This window comes from Uloborus diversus, chromosome 4, assembly GCF_026930045.1.
Source record: "Uloborus diversus isolate 005 chromosome 4, Udiv.v.3.1, whole genome shotgun sequence".
Classification (NCBI taxonomy): domain Eukaryota; kingdom Metazoa; phylum Arthropoda; class Arachnida; order Araneae; family Uloboridae; genus Uloborus; species Uloborus diversus.
In genome coordinates, this window is record NC_072734.1 from 47,447,079 (window position 1) to 47,467,336 (window position 20,258).

At 32.5% G+C, this 20,258-nt stretch overlaps 1 protein-coding gene across 1 annotated transcript in view; it reads left to right on the plus strand.

The window, feature by feature from the left end:
• Positions 1-18,943: 18,943 nt before the first annotated feature.
• LOC129220423 (gametocyte-specific factor 1-like) overlaps positions 18,944-20,258 on the plus strand; it is a 28,492-nt gene continuing 27,177 nt past the window's right edge. The window contains exons 1-2 of the mRNA XM_054854845.1: positions 18,944-19,135; positions 19,220-19,332. Coding sequence (XP_054710820.1) covers positions 19,225-19,332 — 108 coding nt within the window. The 5' untranslated portion in view covers positions 18,944-19,135; positions 19,220-19,224. The remainder of the gene's footprint in view (positions 19,136-19,219; positions 19,333-20,258) is intronic.

Below are 20,258 nucleotides of genomic sequence, written 5' to 3' on the forward strand. Positions count from 1 at the left end.
GCCCTCCCATCCCAAAGACTTTCACTTGAAAAATATAGAAACAGTCTTCTTGCCAGCAAACACAACATCGAAATGCCAACCTATGGATGCTGGGATAATTCAAGCATTTAAAATTCAATACAGACAACTAGTTATGAAGCATTTAATCAATAAAATGGAAGAAACTAAAACAAGTAGCGAATTGTCCAAAACAATTGATGTGTTAGATGCAATCAGCTGGGTTAAGCACGCATGGAAGGAAGTTAAAAAAGAAACAATAGTAAGTTGCTTTAATCGCGTTGGATTCAAAAAAGGATCTGCCACAGAGGAAATTGACAACGAAGTTGATTGTGACAATGATGGATCCGATTTGCAGTCGTTAAATTCACAAATGTGACCGCTGAAGACTATGCTCCCATCGACGACCAAGTTTTCACTGAAGAAAGCGAAACAGAAATTGCAAGCATAGTGCGCGAAATTAACGAAGATCATACAGTTGAATGACGATGAACTGTCCGTAAAAGAAGACGTTAAAACAATTAAAAATGTTAACGAAGCTTTAAGCGTATTAGATGGACTCAGGGAATTTTCAATTAAACACAACGATCCTAAAGGACTAGACTTGGTACAAGAACTTAAGATGCATTTCGAAAATGAAAGACTTTCATCGATCAAAACATATCAACAGACATCAATCGAACAATTTTTTAAAAGTACAAATTAGGTATGTAATTTTTATGCGAACCTGTTATTTAAATCTCTTTGAGTGTGCAAAACTGTAATATTTGAATTTAACCTGATAAAATAATTGTTTATTATGTATATGTTGGTAAAAACTAGTAAATTAAAAAAAATCTATGCATATGAAAGAGTAGAATTCACACATATTTCATTTAAGATTTCAAAAAACATAAACAAATAACTAAAGTTAATTAAATTAAAAAAACCTCTGTAAAGCGGACACCCCTCTCTTACGGACAAAAAAGTTTGTCCCGTTAGTGTCCGTAATAGAGGGGTTTCACTGTATATTCTAAGTAACGCAACATTTACATAACATTTCAGTATTAGTACTTATTTTAAAACTACTTTTTAAAATTGTTGTTAATTTTTTTTTTTCATTTTCTCCATGTTTCAGTCTTAAAAGGGCACAGCTAAGTATTCTACGAAATGTATAAACATCTTTAAGTGTTGAAACTGATTCACTGACTGATACTTATACTGTTAGTGGAACTAGTTTCAAATTAATTTATTTTTTGGAAATCCCTGTTTTTTTTTTTTTTTTTGGAAAAAAAAGTACATTTTTGCACTTTTTTTTTTCAATTTTTTTGAGACCAAATAGGGCCGGCTAAATATTAAGCAAATTAAGCGAAATTTTTTTGAAGGAGATAACCCATATACGCAACTTTTCCACACTATCCAAAAACAGATTTCCAAAAAAAGTTTTTTCGGCCCACCCTACTGCTTAAGAAGATAAAAAAAAAAGATATAACGGCAGATCCATTTCTGAATTGAATTGTATTGCACAGAAAAGTTAATATTTAACGTGCACTTAAATATTGAAAACTAAACAAATACGGAGAGTAATTGTTTTCATCATGCATTATGCAAATAAATTAATGAATATAAAATTGAGCATAACTCATGAATAAAGTCTTAAGCAAGAAAAGCTATAGATGAATGCATAGGATATATAAAATATGAATTTTCTACGCATATTTCTAACCATTTTGACTTTTGTAATTATAGTACTCTTAGAAAATAAAGAAAAATGATAGTAAAAACAAATAACAAAAATTCTATTTAACGAACAACATGATGTAGAATAACAAATGACAACAGTTCTGTAAAACAACAATCCATTCAAATTCTATTAGCTAACTTTTTTAATGGATTGAAGACGATCCACCACCTACTTCAACTCAAAATTTTAAAATAAAATGTTTGATGAGAAGTTTAACCGCTTAAGTTTAAAATAAACTAGCAAACGTATGACAACATTAAAATACAAGGCATAGAAAAAATTAATATCCTTTCATAACAAAGCTATAAATTCGTATTTTAAAATTATTCGTATTATTCAAAAAATTTTTGTAGTAAATAAGAGAATAGTAGAACTAGTTTATGAACTTTCTTGCTTAATCAGTAATCACCGCGGAAAAATCACATAGAAAAAAAAAACGCAATAACTTGAAATTCACATCGATCATCGAACCGATCAGTTAAAAAATTTACAGTCACAGTTAATCAGCACTCGCTAGCAAAGTTCTTCATTTTGCGCATGCGTGTACTAGTTCCGAGACGAAGCATTAATTTCAGCAATGCGTTTCGCATATTGACCGATCCCAAGCGGTAATTCTGTAATCCACGCTATGGCTTGGTTTCTTCCATGCTCGATAGATGGCGCCACTACTTTTTCATGAATTTTTTTTTTTTTTTTGCTTTCTTTTTAAAAATGTCTTGTGTCTTTTGAAGTTTTAACCATGGATAGCTTAGCATCCGGCTTTACTCATTCAAATATTAATATTACAAACGATCAAAACGAAAATTTAACTTACAGAGTAAAAGAAATCACTGATGAAAATGCTGCAAATGTGGGTTTAAAAATTTTTTTTCTTAATTTAATTGCGGATAATCCCGAAAAAAAAAGATGTTATTAAAGGGACAGAACAGCCGATTTAAATTATTGGAATTTTAAAAAAATGTGAAAATTCATGTGCCTAAAGGTTTAACGTTGTAATTAATAATTTAATCAACGGTCTAATTGATACAACTATATCAATTAGATAACTTTATATGCAGTATTCGGGGGGAGGGGAGTACATATATATAGTGTGAAATGTAAGTCAGAACAGCTCTTTTACAAAAGTACTCCAATAGGCTTTCTAGTTTATTTATTTATTTATTTATTTATTTATTTATTTTTTGAAAAACACAAAGACACACACATATATTTATATATGGCAATGATTTTTTTTTTAGTGGTGGGGGTGTGATCGCTTCCTTTGGGGGGGGGGACACATTCACCCTTAGTTTTATTTACCCATGTTTTGTAGCATTTTTTAAAATTAATTTTCTGTTTAGTTTGTTCTTTAAGTTTTGTTGTTTTTTCCACCAGTACTTACATGTTCTTTACTTAATTGCTATGTTGGGCCTTTTTTGGTTAAAGATTTTTTAGATTGTATTTGTGTTTTAATAAAAATTGAATTAACTTCTCTTTTGATTGGCTTATACAGATTTAACTTAAATATGCTCGTTAATTTTATACACAGAACTGGTTAGAGCAACACAGTGAAAATACAAAAAGTACTTGGCGTGTTGCAACAACATATCCGAAATCAGGGAAATTTAATAAATACAAAATCAGCTATCGCTGTGTGCATAAGACAGACAGAATAGTTTCTGGGGATGGTCCTTCAAAGCATACAGGACGCACTGCTAAATTGACAATTACAATACAAAGGTAAGTTACTTTCAACTAAATGTATATATAACAGGGTTTGAAATAGGGTTCAATTTCTAGGGGGGAATGTCCCCCGTTACTTCAGATTCCAGGGGGAATTTTTTGAATTTCGGGGAGAATTTTTGTAAGTTCTGAAAATTTGTTTACAATTTTTTTTATAATTCATTTTTATTTCATTTTTCTATTTATTCATTTTTAAATTATAATTTTTTTGGTGTAATATCAGTCCCATTTTCAAATAATTATTCCTTAGTTTTGCAATTTTACTTTATTATTCCATTTTCAATAAAATATTTTACAACTAAGTAACATCACATACACTCAAACTGGTGGAAAAAACAACAAAAGTTAAAGAACAAACTAAACAGAAAATTATTTTTAAAAAATGCTGCAAAACATGGGTAAATAAAACTAAGGGTGAATGTGTCCCCCCCCCCCCCCAAAGGAAGCGATCACACCCCCACCACCAAAAAAAAAAATCATTGGCATATATATATTTTTGCGTGTGTGTTTTGCAATGAATAAATAAATAAATAAACTAGAAAGCCTATTGGAGTACTTTGTAAAAGAGCTGTTCTGACTTACATTTCACACTATATATATGTACTCCCCCCCCCCCCCCCCGAATGCTGCATATAATGTTATCTAATTGATATAGTTGTATCAATTAGACCGTTGATTAAATTATTAATTACAACGTTAAACCTTTAGGCACATGAATTTTCACATTTTTTTTTAAATTCCAATAATTTAAATCGGCTGTTCTGTCCCTTTCATAACATTTTTTTTTTTTTGGGATTATCCGCAATTAAATTAAGAAAAAAAATTTTAAAACTTACATTTGCAGCATTTTCATCAGTGATTTCTTTTACTCTGTAATTTAAATTTTCGTTTTGATCGTTTGTAATATTAATATTTGAATAAGTAAAGCCGGATGGTAAGCTATCCATGGTTAAAACTTCAAAAGACACAAGACATTTTTAAAAAGAAAGCAAAAAAAAATCATGAAAAAGTAGTGGCGCCATCTATCGAGCATGGAAGAAACCAAGCCATAGCGTGGATTACAGAATTACCGCTTGGGATCGGTCAATATGCGTCCGTTTCCGCGTCGAAAACTCCTACTGCCATCTGGTGATGGAACAACAAGTTGAATTCTAATTTATTACCGTTTATTTCAAAATTAGCGAAAAAAATATTGACTGGAATTTTGCTGAAACTATATTTCGAGTACGAAAGTGGTCAATTAAGGAACAAAGCTTTTTATCTTTTTTTCAGCGAAGAGAGGAGAAAATCTGTTTTAAAAAAATTTGTTAGCTGCACAAGTTCGTTCGAGATTTTTTATAAATCATTACAAAATTAATGTAAAAATTATGACATTTAAAACAGCTATAAACATCATTTGAAGAACCCGAAAGAAATATAATAGCAAAAATAAAGCTTGCAATCCAAATTTTGTTCTTTTAAGGGGGAAGGGGATGAAAAAAAAATGAAAATGAAAGAAAATTTTTGAACTTTTTTTTCCCTTTTTCATTTTCTTTCATTATTAGAAATTTTTGAAACAAATCATAAAACCGGAAACAATTATATTTTAGATTGTTCTTAATCTAGAGTTATAACAATGACACAGATATGAAAAATATCAAACGTTGGAAAATGAGCAAAAAAAAAACCCGTAACACAACAAGAATTTATTTCATGATAACTCAAAATTTACACACTACAGTAATCAAAAATTAACACAAAAGGAAAATACGACAGAAATATAAATGAAAAAATAAGTTTTACTTAAAAGCATAACTTTTATATATAATAATGAAAAGATCTTAAAAAAATAAAAAGTTTGACATTTTTTCTGAAAGTAAAACAGAAAATGAATTAATAAATAAATATAAAATGGCAAATTTGCTAAAACTCGTAGGGACGTGTTCGGGGTTACAAGGAACCCTTTTTCTTTTCAAATAAGGTGAGAGCTTGCGGATTTAAAAACTCTACCTTAGATCATTGTTTCTGGCTCACATTTTTTTCGGCATTAAAATAAAAAAAAAAGAGTTCCAGTGACTCCAAAACATGTTTCAAATAGTAGAAATTGTAAAACGCTGAAATGAAAAAATGTCTGAAACATTTAAACAAATACGTTTTGCTAATAAGTATTACTTTTCGACATGTAAATATCATAACGAAGCAAAGTTTCAAAATTTTCTGAAAAGTAAAAATAATTAAGCAAAATAAAAGAAAAAGCATAAATCTACTAAAAATTTCGGGCACGTTTTTCGGGGTTACAAGAAAACCTTTTTTATTTCAAAATAGATGTGAGCCCATGAATTTGAAGACTCGTGGCCAAAAAGCGATTTTCCCCCTTTCTTTTGGATTAGAAGTTTAGCTAAAGTTCGTTTTGCCCCATCCCTCCTTACCCTCTGTGCATCATGCAAAGACCAAAAAACACCATTTTCTTTTCGCATGTTTCAAGTGTTCTCTTTTCATTTAAATCATTTTCTTCAATCACTTTACACATTATCCTGATCATTGAAAATTCCTGAAGATCATTCGATGCAAATAAAGTAAGAAATAACAACGTCAAAAAGCACAAATTGCAGATGACACGTATTTCGGCGTTACGAGGAACGCCTTTTTCAACGCGAAAAATGAGCTAAGACGTCCGCTTTTGTCGGAAGCTTATCGTTCCACATCGTTGTTTTTTTTCTTTCTATTTTCGTTTTTGAATGAATATTCGCCTGCAATGTTTTCTTTTTCTTTGCGTTATTAGTTTTGTCTGTGCTTTTTTTTTTTTTTTTTTTTTTTTTTTTTTTTTTTTTTTGTGGTCTCGTGGCGCATATTGCCCTGTGACCAATCAGCACAGTACATTTCTGTTGAACTTTACAAAAACGGGAATATTTTGGCTGAAAAATTTTCGCACCGCATTTTTAGGAAAAGTTACACTTGCTATCTTTTCATTGATTGTCATCTTCTTGATGAAAGCACCCCCCCCCCCTTTTTTTTCTCATTGCTAAAAAGATGCAAACTTGTAATTCTGGTGACAATAGACTGAGGCAAAGTCTTTAAATTCATAGGCTTATATCTATTTTGCGAGGAAGAAAGGGTTCCTTGTAACATGATCGATACACGTGTCCGATGGTTTTTTTTTTTTTCCTTTGCTTAATTGTTTTTACTTTTTAGGAAATTTATAAACTTTGCTTCGTTATGCATTTGCATATCCAAAAGTAATGCTTTTTTGCAAAACTTATTTGCTTAATTTTATTTCAGGCATTTTTTTTTCTTTTCAGTGTGTTATTATTTCTCTTATTTATTTTTGGTACTGTGGCATTACCTTCATTCTCTTTGATCTCACTATTAGTTTAGTGGAAAATAAGGATTTAAAAGTATCACTTTTTTTTCCCCAGGTATAAATTTGCAAAAACTTGCTGACACGTGTTATGGAGTCACATTGAGCTCTTTCTCCAATGCAGAAAAGATGTTAGCTTGTTTATGTACAGATAATCGACTGAGACAAAGTTTTTAAATCCTCAAGCTCACATATGTTTGGAAAGAAAAAAGGAGTTCCTTGTAACCCCGAAACACGTGCCAACGAGTTTATGTCATTTTATATTTATCTATTCATTTGTTTTCGTTTTCACTTCAAAACTAATTTTCAAACTTTTTATTTTTCAAAATACGTTACTAAAAGCTATGCTTTTTAGCGAAATTTACTTGTTTAGTTACATTTCTGGTATTTTTCTTCTTTTCAGTGTGTTGTTATTTCGATTATTTATTTTTGATGTTTAGTGGAAAATAAGAACTAAAGTGTACATGTAAGTGTGTTTCTTTCTTTCCCCAAATATAAATTTGCAAAAACTCGCTGACACGTGTTTTGGAGTCACGGGGAATTCTTTTTTTTTTTTTTTTTTTTTATTATTTTATTGCAGAAAAGATGTGAACAGAGACAATCGACTGAGGTAGAGTTTTCAAATCCACAAGCTCTATTCTCTTTTGAAACGAAAAAGGGGTTCCTTGTAACCCCGAAACACGTCCCTACGAGCTTTTACAAATTTATGTCTTTTCGAATTTATTTATTTATTCATTTTCGCTTTCAGGAAAAACTGTCAAACTTTTTATTTTTTTTATGATAAAAGCATAGCATTACTAAAAGTTATGCTTTTTACTAAAACTAATTTATTCATTTATATTTGCGCCGTATTTTCCAAAAAAAAAAAGAGTGTTATTAATGTCAATTTTTGAGTAGTGTAATGAGAAAAGTTTGAATTATCAAGAAATAAGTTACTACAGTGAAACCTGTGTAAGTTGACCACTTGCGGTGCACTACTTTAGTGGTCAACTTCAACGGGTGGTCAACTTATATAGGTTGAATTATATGATATAGATCTAACTCTGTTCCTGAAAATAGCGGTTAAGTTAGACAGGTGGTCAATTCATAAGGGTGATCAACTTTACAGGTTTTACTGCATTGTGTTATGGATATTTGCTGATAACTAAGGTCATAGGCGTCGGAACCGGGGGAGCTGGGGGAGCTTGAGCTCCCCCTGGAATATATCAAACCGGCTCAGCTCCCCCGGAAAATTCCAGCACTGCAGCTTATTGCCATACATTGATTTCCTCAAACCTGATTTCAAAAATGTGATCTGCCTTTTCCAGGAATTTCGGAATTTCCACCCAATAAGCAACAAAAGCAGGGGGCAGACGGAGTGGTCAGTGCACTTGAATTCACCTTCACCCTTTTTTTACTGTTAAAACATCTCTTGATTCCAGAAATGCGGAAAAGTGAGCTCTACCCCGCGGCCTGCGGAAATCAGTACCATCAGTACCAATATGGATTTGCTCCCCACCTTGAGCTCGTGTTTCGGCTTTCGAGAGCGGCATTGCAGTTCAGTTCATATTCTTATTAGTTTTGCATGCGGGTTTGTTTGTCCAATGCTGTGGCGAATCCAGAATTTTGTTCTGGGGGCGACTGAGGTAGTTAAAATTCTTGCTGAGGTCTCCTTGTCATTACCAAAGTTTATCGATGTAAACGAAAGTGTTCTGTATCATTATCTGCTATCTAGGGGTGTTAATGACTAATGAATCTTTCTGAGTTACATTTGAAATTATCTAAAATTTGGTATTCAGTGTTAAAACTCTAAATTTTAAATGTATATTCAAAGTTTTTTCATTCGTTTAGACATATTTGTTGTGCAATTTGAAGGCAAAATTTTCAATTCTTGTTAAGGATGCAAAACAATTACGCTGACAAGGTGATGTAAATGAAATAGAAGAAAGAAAAGCTGAAAGATGTTAAACAAATAGTGAAAAACAGCGAGAAAGAAGACAAAATTTTAAGAATTGATATTAAACACGAAAATTAAAGAGAGAGAAAGAAAGAAAAACAAGTAGCTATTATATCTACACTTTTTTCTCCTTTCCTTCTTTCAGTGAGTAAATGTATAAATATTTGGAACAGGTAAGGAAAAAGTTCAGAAATTTGAAGGGAAATTTCGGAAAATAAAACTCCTGTTACTATCGCAAATTTGTGTATCAACCTTAAGAAGAGCGAAAACAAATTATTTGATAAAGATAGAATGGATGTAGGAAATTATATATATATATTTTTTAACATTAAGATGCATAGACAGAGGGTGAAAGAATTTATTTCTGGTATGGGGGTGGCTGCAGCCTCATAGCCCCCCCCCCCCCCCTCGGATTCGTCATCAGTCCAATGATCACAAAAAGAGATAATAATGAGCCAGTTTGGCATTTAAATATGAATAACATGGAAGGTGCTCCAGACATGACTGAAAAAAGGTTACTAAAGTTGTTTGTACTTGTTCAAATAATGTTGAACTTGTTCAAATAATTTTAACTTTCCAAAAACTTACAGTGGCTCCCAAGAGTATTCGTACACTTAAGATTTTCAATGAAATACGCCATTATCGATTCGTTAAAATTAATATTTTGGAAGGGATATTTAATTATAAGATCTATGATTTATTTTTTAACAAAACTACATGAAAATTGTTAATAACATAATACAACTTGATTTTTAAAGGAATCAATAATCAAAAAGTGCCAGAAACTTGACCTCACAAAAGTCTTCGTACACTTTGAAAAAATGTCAAAAAACTAGTAAATAATCTAACTTTTTACTAAGTTATTATTTAGTAGAATATCATGCAGTATCAGCAACAGCTTTTAACCGCCGGGGAATAGATTTCATTGTTTTTTTTTTTCTTTCTTTTTGAACAATTTCTGAGTAAGTGTTCAGCAGCACTTCAAGTTTTGCTGTTTCTAATTCGTTTTCCGTTTCAATAGTGTATTTTCGTAATATATCCACCAAATATCTCCAAATATATTCTATTAAGTTTAAATCTGGCGATTGAGGAGATATTTCTAAGCTTAATGACAATATTTGAGGCACCAAACGCAAAACGTGTGCTTCTTATCAATATCTTGATTTTTAAAAAAACGAGGTTGTTTCCGATTGCCAAATTTTGGGCTAATAATTTAAAATTGTTTTTAAAAATATTTCCCTGAACAGCATGATTCATTGAAAAATTTCAAACTTCCAAGTCCTGCACCCTCACACAAGAACACCTTCACCGTCCTGATTAACTGATCCCAACTAAGTTCTTTAGATTTAATTTCTCATTTTTTTCTATTTACAATTATGCAACAATTTAACTCAAAATGTTGAATTAATTTTTATCTTTAAGTAAGACGTTGTTCCAAAATGTTTTGAGCTTATTTATCATTGATTTTACGGCGAAAAACGTAAGCTTTCTGTTTTTCGTACGAACAAGAAAATTTCTGCAGGAAGAGGTCCCATTTAATCCAGGTAATCAGAGAACTTGGCGAATAATTTTAGAGGAAAATTAAACGAAAATGTTTCATTCAATTCTGCAGAAAATTTTTCATCACTCGAAGATGTATTTTTCATAATTTTTTTTAACTGTAAATCTCCGTTACGCTTTGTTAACTTTGCATTTGACATTTTCTTATACCTTGTTTTCGATCCGATTCTTGTCTTTAAAGCATTTTATCAAGCACTTCACTATAGAATGGTATAAATTAACTAATTTAGAGACATTTCAAACCAATTTACAGCTACTGAGAGAGAAAAAACATCAAATTTCGAATTGTGTTTTTGGTTTATGCGCATAGCTGCCATTTTAAAATAATAAGCAGAATATTAGGTCATAAATAAACAAAAAATTAAAGCCAAATGACTTTACAGTGTGTCATTACAATGCAAAAATAATAAAAAACAACTTATGATAATTTTAATCATGAAATTATTCGAAAATATTTCAGTGTGCGATGACTTTTGTGGTGTATTTTTTTCTCTGACCCTTCGTCTTTTGACAAATTTCAAAAATAAAATCAGGCAATATTTTTAAAAAAAAAAAAAACTACTGGGTGTTATTCAGAATGGCATAGGAATGGTGTGAAAAAAAAATGGACTTCATATTCGAATTCAGTTTTGCGTTATTTTGATTTTACTACAAAATTTCAAGGTGTACGAACGCACTTTTGGGAGCCACTGTATCTCATTTTTAAGTTATCTGACCCCTTAGATTATACTTTACAAAGTTACAGTTATTCTTGTTTTCTGAGCAATCACAATTGCTTATTGCTTTCATTTCACTGTTTTGATGTGCTATCATTTTATTTTCCCGCTAGCACCCTCTGCAGCACCACCGTCGACCGGATCCTCACGATGCTGTTCCTCTAGCGAAAACCATCTCCAGGTAGCGTCAATATCCTACACTTACGCGCATACATACACGCACGTACAAACAAACACATACACACACACATACATACAACTACACACATACACAAACACATACACACACACGCATACATACGGACATATACACACACCTACACACAACTACTCACACACTCATGCCTGCACACAGACACAAACACATATGCCTACACACATACACATCCCCCCCTACCACAAACACTCATACACACAACTACCCACACACTCATACCTGCACACAGACACAAACATATTCCTACACACACATACACATTCCCCCCCCCCCCCTACCACAAACTCATACATACAACTACCACACACTCATACCTGCACACAGACACAAACACACACGCCTACATACACACACACACACACACTCGTGATTGCGAAAAACATAATTTGAATTCCAGATGTCAAAATTCAAATTAATTTTTTTTTTCTCAAAATTACGATTTTTTCATCACTAACAGATATGTTTTTATGCCAAAATTGTTACCTTTCATCTATTATTGCAGAAAAAAAGCCAACAATATTTTATAGTTTCTATCAAAGACTCAAAGACTTTAAACTAAAAATTTATCTGAACAATATAATATATAGAGAACAATTCACTTTAACACATATCCAACGTTCTGTTTTTCCACCCTCCTGTTTCATCTATTCCCCGTCTAAATGCTACGCTGTCGAAGCCTCCCCTTTCCTCCAAAATTATTACAGAGCGCCTCAAATTTTGTTTTCAAGGCTCAATTCCCTGAAAATTTCCGGAAGAGAGTCCTTTGAATGCCATGCCCTCCAACAACATGGGATATTATGCAATATTCCGTTTTTGGGACTTCAATTTCAAAAAATTGCTGGACCCCTAACGCCAACAAATATGATTCACAGTCGCGTTTTTCAGCAATTACAACTTTCGAAAAAATTAAGAAGAAGAAACCTCTGAACTTTTTCTGATTACATCATCTGATTATTTCATGAAAAACGCTCTCTATTAGGACTTCAATTTTGAAAAATTTCCAGAGTAGAGCCCTAGTACAGCCTTTTCCCCTGCCATCACTGAAGGTTGTCTACAATTACGTTTTTAGAACTTCTAATTCGAAATATTGGGACGGAGATGTAAATCGTTCGAAAAATCGATCGAGGACAATCTTTCGAGTCATATTTTCACTAAAGGCAACACATACGGTATACAATCGCGTTTTAAGACATTAATTTTGAAAATTTTTCAGGGAGGGTATTCGAACCTTTTCTCCCCTTAACATTATCAAAGATCACCTATAAGTTCGATTTTCGAACAAGAATTTTGAAAATTTTCCGGGAGAGACCCAAAACACCTCTATTTCTACGTGCTCATCTTCGAGTACTAACCGACTCCTTTTCAAAACCAGAAGTTTAATCACCTCATTCTCTCCATAAGCAATTGTATATATACAATATTCAATAAGAGATGGAAGCTTCGAAGCCAATTTTTTATGGGGAAAAACGTTTAAAAGCCTCCCTCCCCCCCCCCCCCAAAAAAAAAAAATATTTTCTGGTTGCGCCTCTGCTTCGGCCCCTTAGATTCCAGACACTTCTTATACTGTGTCCCAGCTCCCCCTACTTCTACAAAGTTCCTACGCCTCTGACTAAGGTTCGCCCAGCGGTCGAAATTCGACCATATTCATTACTGAATGTTTATGAATTTCCCTGTTTCTACTAGCTTCATTTTTACTCTTATACATTTGTTTAGTGTACATCTGGGAACATATAATTTTTGCATGAACTCACAATACTAAACAGTAATAATTTGATTCCGATTTTACTTTCTGTATGTGATGTAGCATAGCGTATTAAATAACGCTTTTGGGCCAAAAAAAAAAAAATGCAATCAAAGTTTTTTGCATGTTAATCTTAATATAAATGATGAAAGGGGTTATTTTGATGATTGGGAAATTGGCGTGGTCGTCAAATTCTTGGCGTGAATAATTTTATTTCGGATAACATGTGTTCCCTTTTCTGTACTCTTTGTTTACGTGTGCGAAGGGAAAACATTTCTAGCTCTGGCATTGGTGCCAAAAATTGACGCCAATGGATAAAGATTGCCAATTACCCAATTATCGAAATCTTCTCGCATGAATGATACCGCAAAACTCAGTTTATTAAACTCCTCTGTTTGTTTATGAAAAACAGCGTGACAAATGCCATTTTCATTTTAAAAAAAATGCGATGTTATATTCTCCCCATTGTATGTCGCATTGTATTTAATTTCTCTCCCCCCCCCCTCCCTTGTCACAACCTTCCAGCAATTTCTTCACGCTAACTATGTCGCATGAAAAAGAAAATAAAAATAAATTGTCACCAACTTTTAATTGCTTCTAGCGGCTTGGCGTTTTTGCACGGTAAAACCGGGCAGAATGTGTTTCAAAGTATTTTTCACGAGCTTTCCAACCATACCAAGCTCGAAGCATTAAAATACATTTTTCGTGTAGAAAAAACGGTTTAAGAAATGAATTAAAACTTAATGTTTCACGCTTCCAACAATGAATTTCACCAATGGAAAAGAGATAAAATTGAAGCTATTGAGTTTCGCTTGGTAAAAATCGCTTATAACTTTTTTTCTAGTGGATTTAGGTTATTGGACCTTGGGCGCTAGGAGCTATTTTTTTCGCTAGGAGTATTTTTTAAAGATCTTTCCAACCTATCAAATTCGAAAAAAATGGACCATCCGTTCGCGTAGAAAGAGCCCTTTAGGACGAAAATGAGGTTTTAATTAATATCTCCGTTAATTAGCATTCTATTTCAAAAATTTTTGTTGATGACACTAAAACTCGGTAATAGCTATTGAACGAAAAAAGAATGAAGGAAATCGGTTCAAACAGAGGAGAAATCGGTACCGAAAGAAAACGGCTTGCGTATTAATATATAAAGATTTACAACGTTTAATATTTTTCATCGAACTGTCATTGTTTTTAACTCTAGCTTATGAATAATCTAAAATATGGTTATTTTCATTTTAATGTATGCACGTTTTCTTCGCGTGCGATTTATTTCTATAATTGTTAAATATAAAAGGAAGTGAGAAGGCAAAATAAAAAGGAAAAAAAATTGCATTCATTTTTATTTTCCATTTTTATTTCTTTTCAATTTCATTAATCATAATTTATAACGTTAGATTATTCACAACTCCAACGAACTATAGGGGGCACTGTAGCCACTTTATAATGGCGGACGAAAAAGGTAAAACAAACGCACGTGGTAACAAAGAAAATGCTAATAAGCCTAGTAAATTTTGTTCGTATGCATGATTTTTTCGCTTGATTTTTTTTTTAAATTAATTTTCAAAGTCTTGTTGATATTCTGGCTCACGTAGAAAGAAATGAGAATTCAAGGAGCATTACTAAACGTCAAATATTAATGCAAACTACGTAGTTCGTAGTTCTAAGCAGCCATTTCCACGATGTTGAATTCGATATTTATCAATACTTGATAAAACTAAATAATAATTGTGGCCTGACAAGAATAACAATTAATGCTAGAAAATTTAATATGACATTACGAATTATTATCAAAAGAATATGACACTTCTTTGCCTTGCTTGGCTAGCGCTTATTGTTTTGCATTTGTAGCCGAGTTATTTCTCTCAAATTCCTGGATCGGTTAATTTAAAATTTTTCTGTTTCGATGTTTCTAATTTCTGAGTTATGATTTAATTATGTCATGCTATGCAAATCATCAACAAAATTCTCACGGATATATGGTGGTAGTTTTCTTTTCAGGTGATCTACCATTATTTCTTTTTACTTATCGAATTCTGTAATCTTTCTACTATTTTATTCCACTCATGATAAAAATTAAATATGGTTTAACTAACATTAACGAACATGCTAACGTTCGCCAAGGGTACTTTGCTCGCACAATACTAAAACTATAAACCTAAACAAATTTGCCGAAACCTTTCAGCTGAGAATAAAAGCAATAAAGTAAATTCATTCTCGGTTAAACATTTTTCATTTTGTTCTACGGTAATATATTCAAGAAAATATTTTGCATACTGTCCATTCCAAGTAAATATTGCTGTAAAATATGGTTAGTTAAATTAATTTAAGATAAAAAAAAAAAAACATGTTCTTACAAATTCACACAAAACAATAAATTTTTTTACCTGGATAACGTTATCCAACTCTGCCATAGGCTGGAGTTCATCTCGTTCCTATAGAGGTCCCAAGCCCGGGTAAAAGAGGAGGGTTGTGCAATGGGCTAAACGCCCATCCACGTAAAAAAACCCAAAGCCCGAGAAAAATATTAAACATATAGTGGCCAAATAAAATATCGAATTCAGACCTGTACAAACGTACAAATTGCAAGCCGATAACCACAGTGATAAAAAAAAAAAAAAAAAAAAAACAGATGGTCATGGATAGGACATGTTCTCAGAATGCAGGCAGTAGACCCTACAAGAACTGCTCTCACGCGAACCCCTGATGGCAAGAGGAAGCGCGGGTGTCCAAAACTAACCTGGCGTCAGATGGCCATACAAGAAAGAAATGTCTTTGGTTGGCCAAGCTGGGGGAGTGCCAGGGAGGCGGCATTAAACCGGTTTGGGATGGAATGCCACGCTAGCTGCCTCTTGCGCCACTAGGCGTTAAGAGAATAAAGTCCCCCTAAGTCTAGTCAAGTCATAACGTTATCCAAGTTTGTTAATCCAGAGTTTTCTTGTGTTAACGCTTTCACTACTTTTCAAACAACTCACGTTTTAGAAGGAAATAAGGAAAACTAACATTATTTTGAGAAGCTCGAGAATACTACTAACCAGGAAACATCACGATCAAGGAAATTCAAAAAAATTCCAAATTGGTGGCATTCGAAAGAGCATTGGAAAACATGTTTATGGCACTGAAACTACGTGCCCTCGTGACCACGTTATCAAAATATGATGTCTTAAAAATTGCCGAAATTTTTAGTAAAGTCGCCAAATTTAGCGAGTTTTGTTCAGAAATGGAAGGTACGGCGCGAATTCAACATCTGTATCTGACAAGACATTTCACTTCCATATTTGGTCACCACCAAAGCGCGTGAGAAATATCGCATTAATTCTTTACTCGGGTGACTACCATGGCGCGGGGTGTCGTGGCACAGATTGCGGCATTGAAATTTTTAGGGGCTTGTGTTCCGGGATATTAACGTGCAACTGTATAGGGGAAAGCGCCACAGCCCGAAATATTTGTTTTATTTTATTGTAAAAACAATGGAATTTTTTGTTATTCTTAAGACTGTCTGTTAAAAAACTGATGTTTAAAACTTTTATGCTTCTGCGGGTAAAATATTTCCACTGAAAGAGTTTATTCGATGATGAAACTGTTTTGAAAAAAATATGATAACCGTAGAAAAACGGTAAACACACTTTAAAGTCTTTTTTTTTTTTTTTTTTTTTGTTGAAAAGTCGTAAATCTGAAGTCTTCAACAGTATCTAAATACGAAGAAAACGACATTTTTAAAGATTTCAAACCATGTTCTCAAATTAAAAAAAAAAAAAACGATTTCTATCAGTTATTTCCAGTGTGTTTTTCGTTATGTGTATCGTTTTCAAGTTATGTGTAAACCCTGTAACAAGTCAAATAAAAAAAAAACTGTATTGATTTTTATTTTGCTCGTATTTGAATTCCCTTTTAACGTGAAACATAATTGGTAAAAGTGACTTTAGTATTTTTAAAAATGACTAAATAACATGCAATATGATGTGCATTTACGTTATAGCGACTTTCAGTTGCAGTGACAGACTTTTCGAACTACAGGGGTTGTTGTAATGAACGTCGACTATAAAATTTTTGATAAGAATCTGTTATGAAGTAATTTCCGACATCGTTAGTTTTGCTGCGCAAATTTTTAACATTTACTATCCGTTGTTTTCTTTTTTTTAATTATTATTTTTTTAAATTTTAAATTAAACATTTTCGCTAGCAGTGGTCAGACAATAAAACTTCATGAATGATAATAACTTTTGAAAAAATAAATAAGAGCTGGGATACTACAATCCATGATCATGTGCTTTCAACATCAAAAACTATCCATTTTATTTTCAATATATAAGCTTCATAAGCATGTTTTTTTTTACTTATTCATATTAATTCTCGTACATAATTATTAATTACTTACAACACATTTCATTACAAGAGTACAAACTTAAATTAGTTAAGTAAAACACACTTCAAATGCACTTAAATTCTGAAATGCATTATTATCACGATTACAAAGTTAAATCCTACGTTCAATTTCGTTATAAATTTGTAGCTCCTCTCTATAAAGCTCACTAGTTTCCATTTCACAGGCTTCATAGTTACTTTTTAATTTTACCCACACAAGTAAAGGGTTAATTCGAAACATCGTTTACGCGCTTTGCAGATGACCAGAAATGGAAATGAGAGTCTTGCTAGACGCAGGCGATGAAATCACGTGGTATTTTCCATTTCTTGCCAAGTCTTTAAATTTGGCGAATTTTCGTAAGATTTCGACAGACTTTGACCCCCTATATCTCAAAAACAAAAGGACGAGGGCACACAATATTTGGGTCAAATTTTTTTCTAAAGATACTCTTTCGAATGCGACCATTTTTAACTTTTTTCATGATTTACGTCAACAGACACACGTGAAACGCAATGTGGCATTGCTTTAGTTTTTTCGGCAGTTTTGTAAATCACTGGAAGGTAGCGTATTCGAGCGCTAGAGTTGCGAATCGCTTTGTCAATGTTTTAACTCTAGCTTATGAACAATCTAAAATATGCGTGAAATACACCGCCAGCTCAGTCATTTCCAGCCGAGGACTGCTGTTGCACGAAACTGCACAGTCCTCGGCTGGAAATGATTAAGCTGGCGGTGTATTTCACGTATTTTTGCTTTAGCCCTGGCTAATGGGCGGTAATTTACTGAATCTAAAATATGATTATTTTCATTTTCGTGTACGCATGTTTTCTTCGCGCGCGATTTATTTCTATAATTGTTAAATATAAAAGTAAGTGAAAAGGCAAAAAAAAAAAAAAAAAAAAAGTCAAAAAATTTTTCAAGAAGGATCTCGTACGGTCCATTCGGTCACGTGTACTCGTGCATGTGGCGCTTTCCATCATAATCATAGACTAATAATAAGAATGGACCGAGCTATGGCAACCCTTTTAAGTTGTAAATATTTTGTTAAAATAGTGAGTTTTTCGTTTAGATAGTATTGTGCATTTTCTTTATTCAATTTAAGATGCAAGCGCCCAAAAAGAAACGGCAAATGGTAAGATTTTTACCTACAATATCAATTTAAGATACCGATTAGTACATTTTTGCGTTTAACGCAAAACGTCTACGCCATTACGTTTACGCCAACGCTGACGTAGTAGTTCCGAATAAAATAAAAGCTACCGAAAACTGTGATCAAAAACTAATTACTAATGTCAAAATAATGCATAACTAAAAGAAAAACAGTTCAATCTCTGCACTTGGGGAAAAAATTACAATAAAAACACATTACGTCTTAAAATACATGTATAGTGCCAAACTATAGATAATATTGCCATCTAGCAACCATGCTGTCAAAGTTTTTGCCAAGCCTTCCACCAGTCACATGATCATGGAGATAGAGTCTATGATGTATCCATGAACCAATTTTCTCATCAGCAAGTTTGGGAAATACGACTCCATGGCACTTTCTTTTCTGCTCTACGGCTCTACATTTATCAACCGCGTGGTGGCAACCTCCAGATCTAAAATTCTGAAGTAATCTTTTGATTGGTTGTGTTAAGTTCCTGGAATGTTTATATAGGCCACGGACTGACTTCAGCTCGGTTTTAAGAAAAATTTTGCACACAATTTCTTGCAGAGAATTATGACTCGAGAGATTGAATTTTAAAAGCTCATAATACTCATTTTCTTGAAATTAGTATTTTTGTTTCAGCATATTAAATAGTTCCTATTAGTTTGCACCACAGGTAAGTTTTCGGAACTCATTTTCACTAGTTTTCCTTTCCTCTTGAATGTAATTTCATGTTAAAAACATTGATAACTTTATTTAGGCATTATGACATCATATCTGAAGTATGAAAATAAATTGGTGACTTGTCCTTACGATCCAGCACATAAAGTGAAGTTCAGCAGACTGCAGCTTCATATAGCCAAATGTCGATTGGTAAATATAATATTTATTTATTTTTTTGAAGAAGTAGTAAAATTTTATAATTACAGTTTCTGTCTTAAAATATTATAATTTCGTCTAGAATAAGAATTCTTACTAATGTCTTTATCTGTAATCCAAATCTACGTAAATTGTAGCAAAGTTGTTTGACTTTTTCATGTCAATAGTAACATAAACTTAAGTTTAAGGTAACTAAACAAGTAATCATTTATGTGCACTTGATCTTTCGATAGAAATTGTAGATTGAAAGTTCATCTATTAAATGTTTAGTTTTTGTTTACAATTTTGTGGGTTTGACAAAACAAATCACGTGTAGTGAAAGTATATTGGAGAGTCATTATACGAATACAAATGAGGTTTTTTGATTCCTGCTCTTTAAATCATTAAAACTTAGGCTGATCATGATTATCAAAGTTGATTTCAATGTTTGGCTGGAGCGCCAATGTTGCATGTTTCTGTTTTTTATTCTTGTCTCATCTAATTTGGTTCCATGCCATAACCATTCAATCAATATTGCATTTTATTTCATTTTTTTTTAATCAACACTAGAGAGGACACATAAGCTTTACACGAAATAAAGCTTCAAATGTAAATTTGACTTGATTTTTGTCCCACTTTTCACTCTAAATTATTTTTAAAAACCTTTAACATGTGTGGCAGCCTTATTAAAAGTAAAGTTGTTAAAATTGTCTCAATAAGATCCCACTTTGGTCATCATAAAATTCAAGATTAAGAACACAAACCAAGATCCAGAACTGTAAATATCACAGTCGTCAAACTCTGAGTGAACATTTTTTATCTATATTGTGAACTTATAGGTATTTCCAGTTGAATCTTGCAGCAAGATAATACATAAATACTCTTCTCATTTTACATAAAAAATGGCTTGCATCTCGGAATGTCACTACAGTAAACTCCAT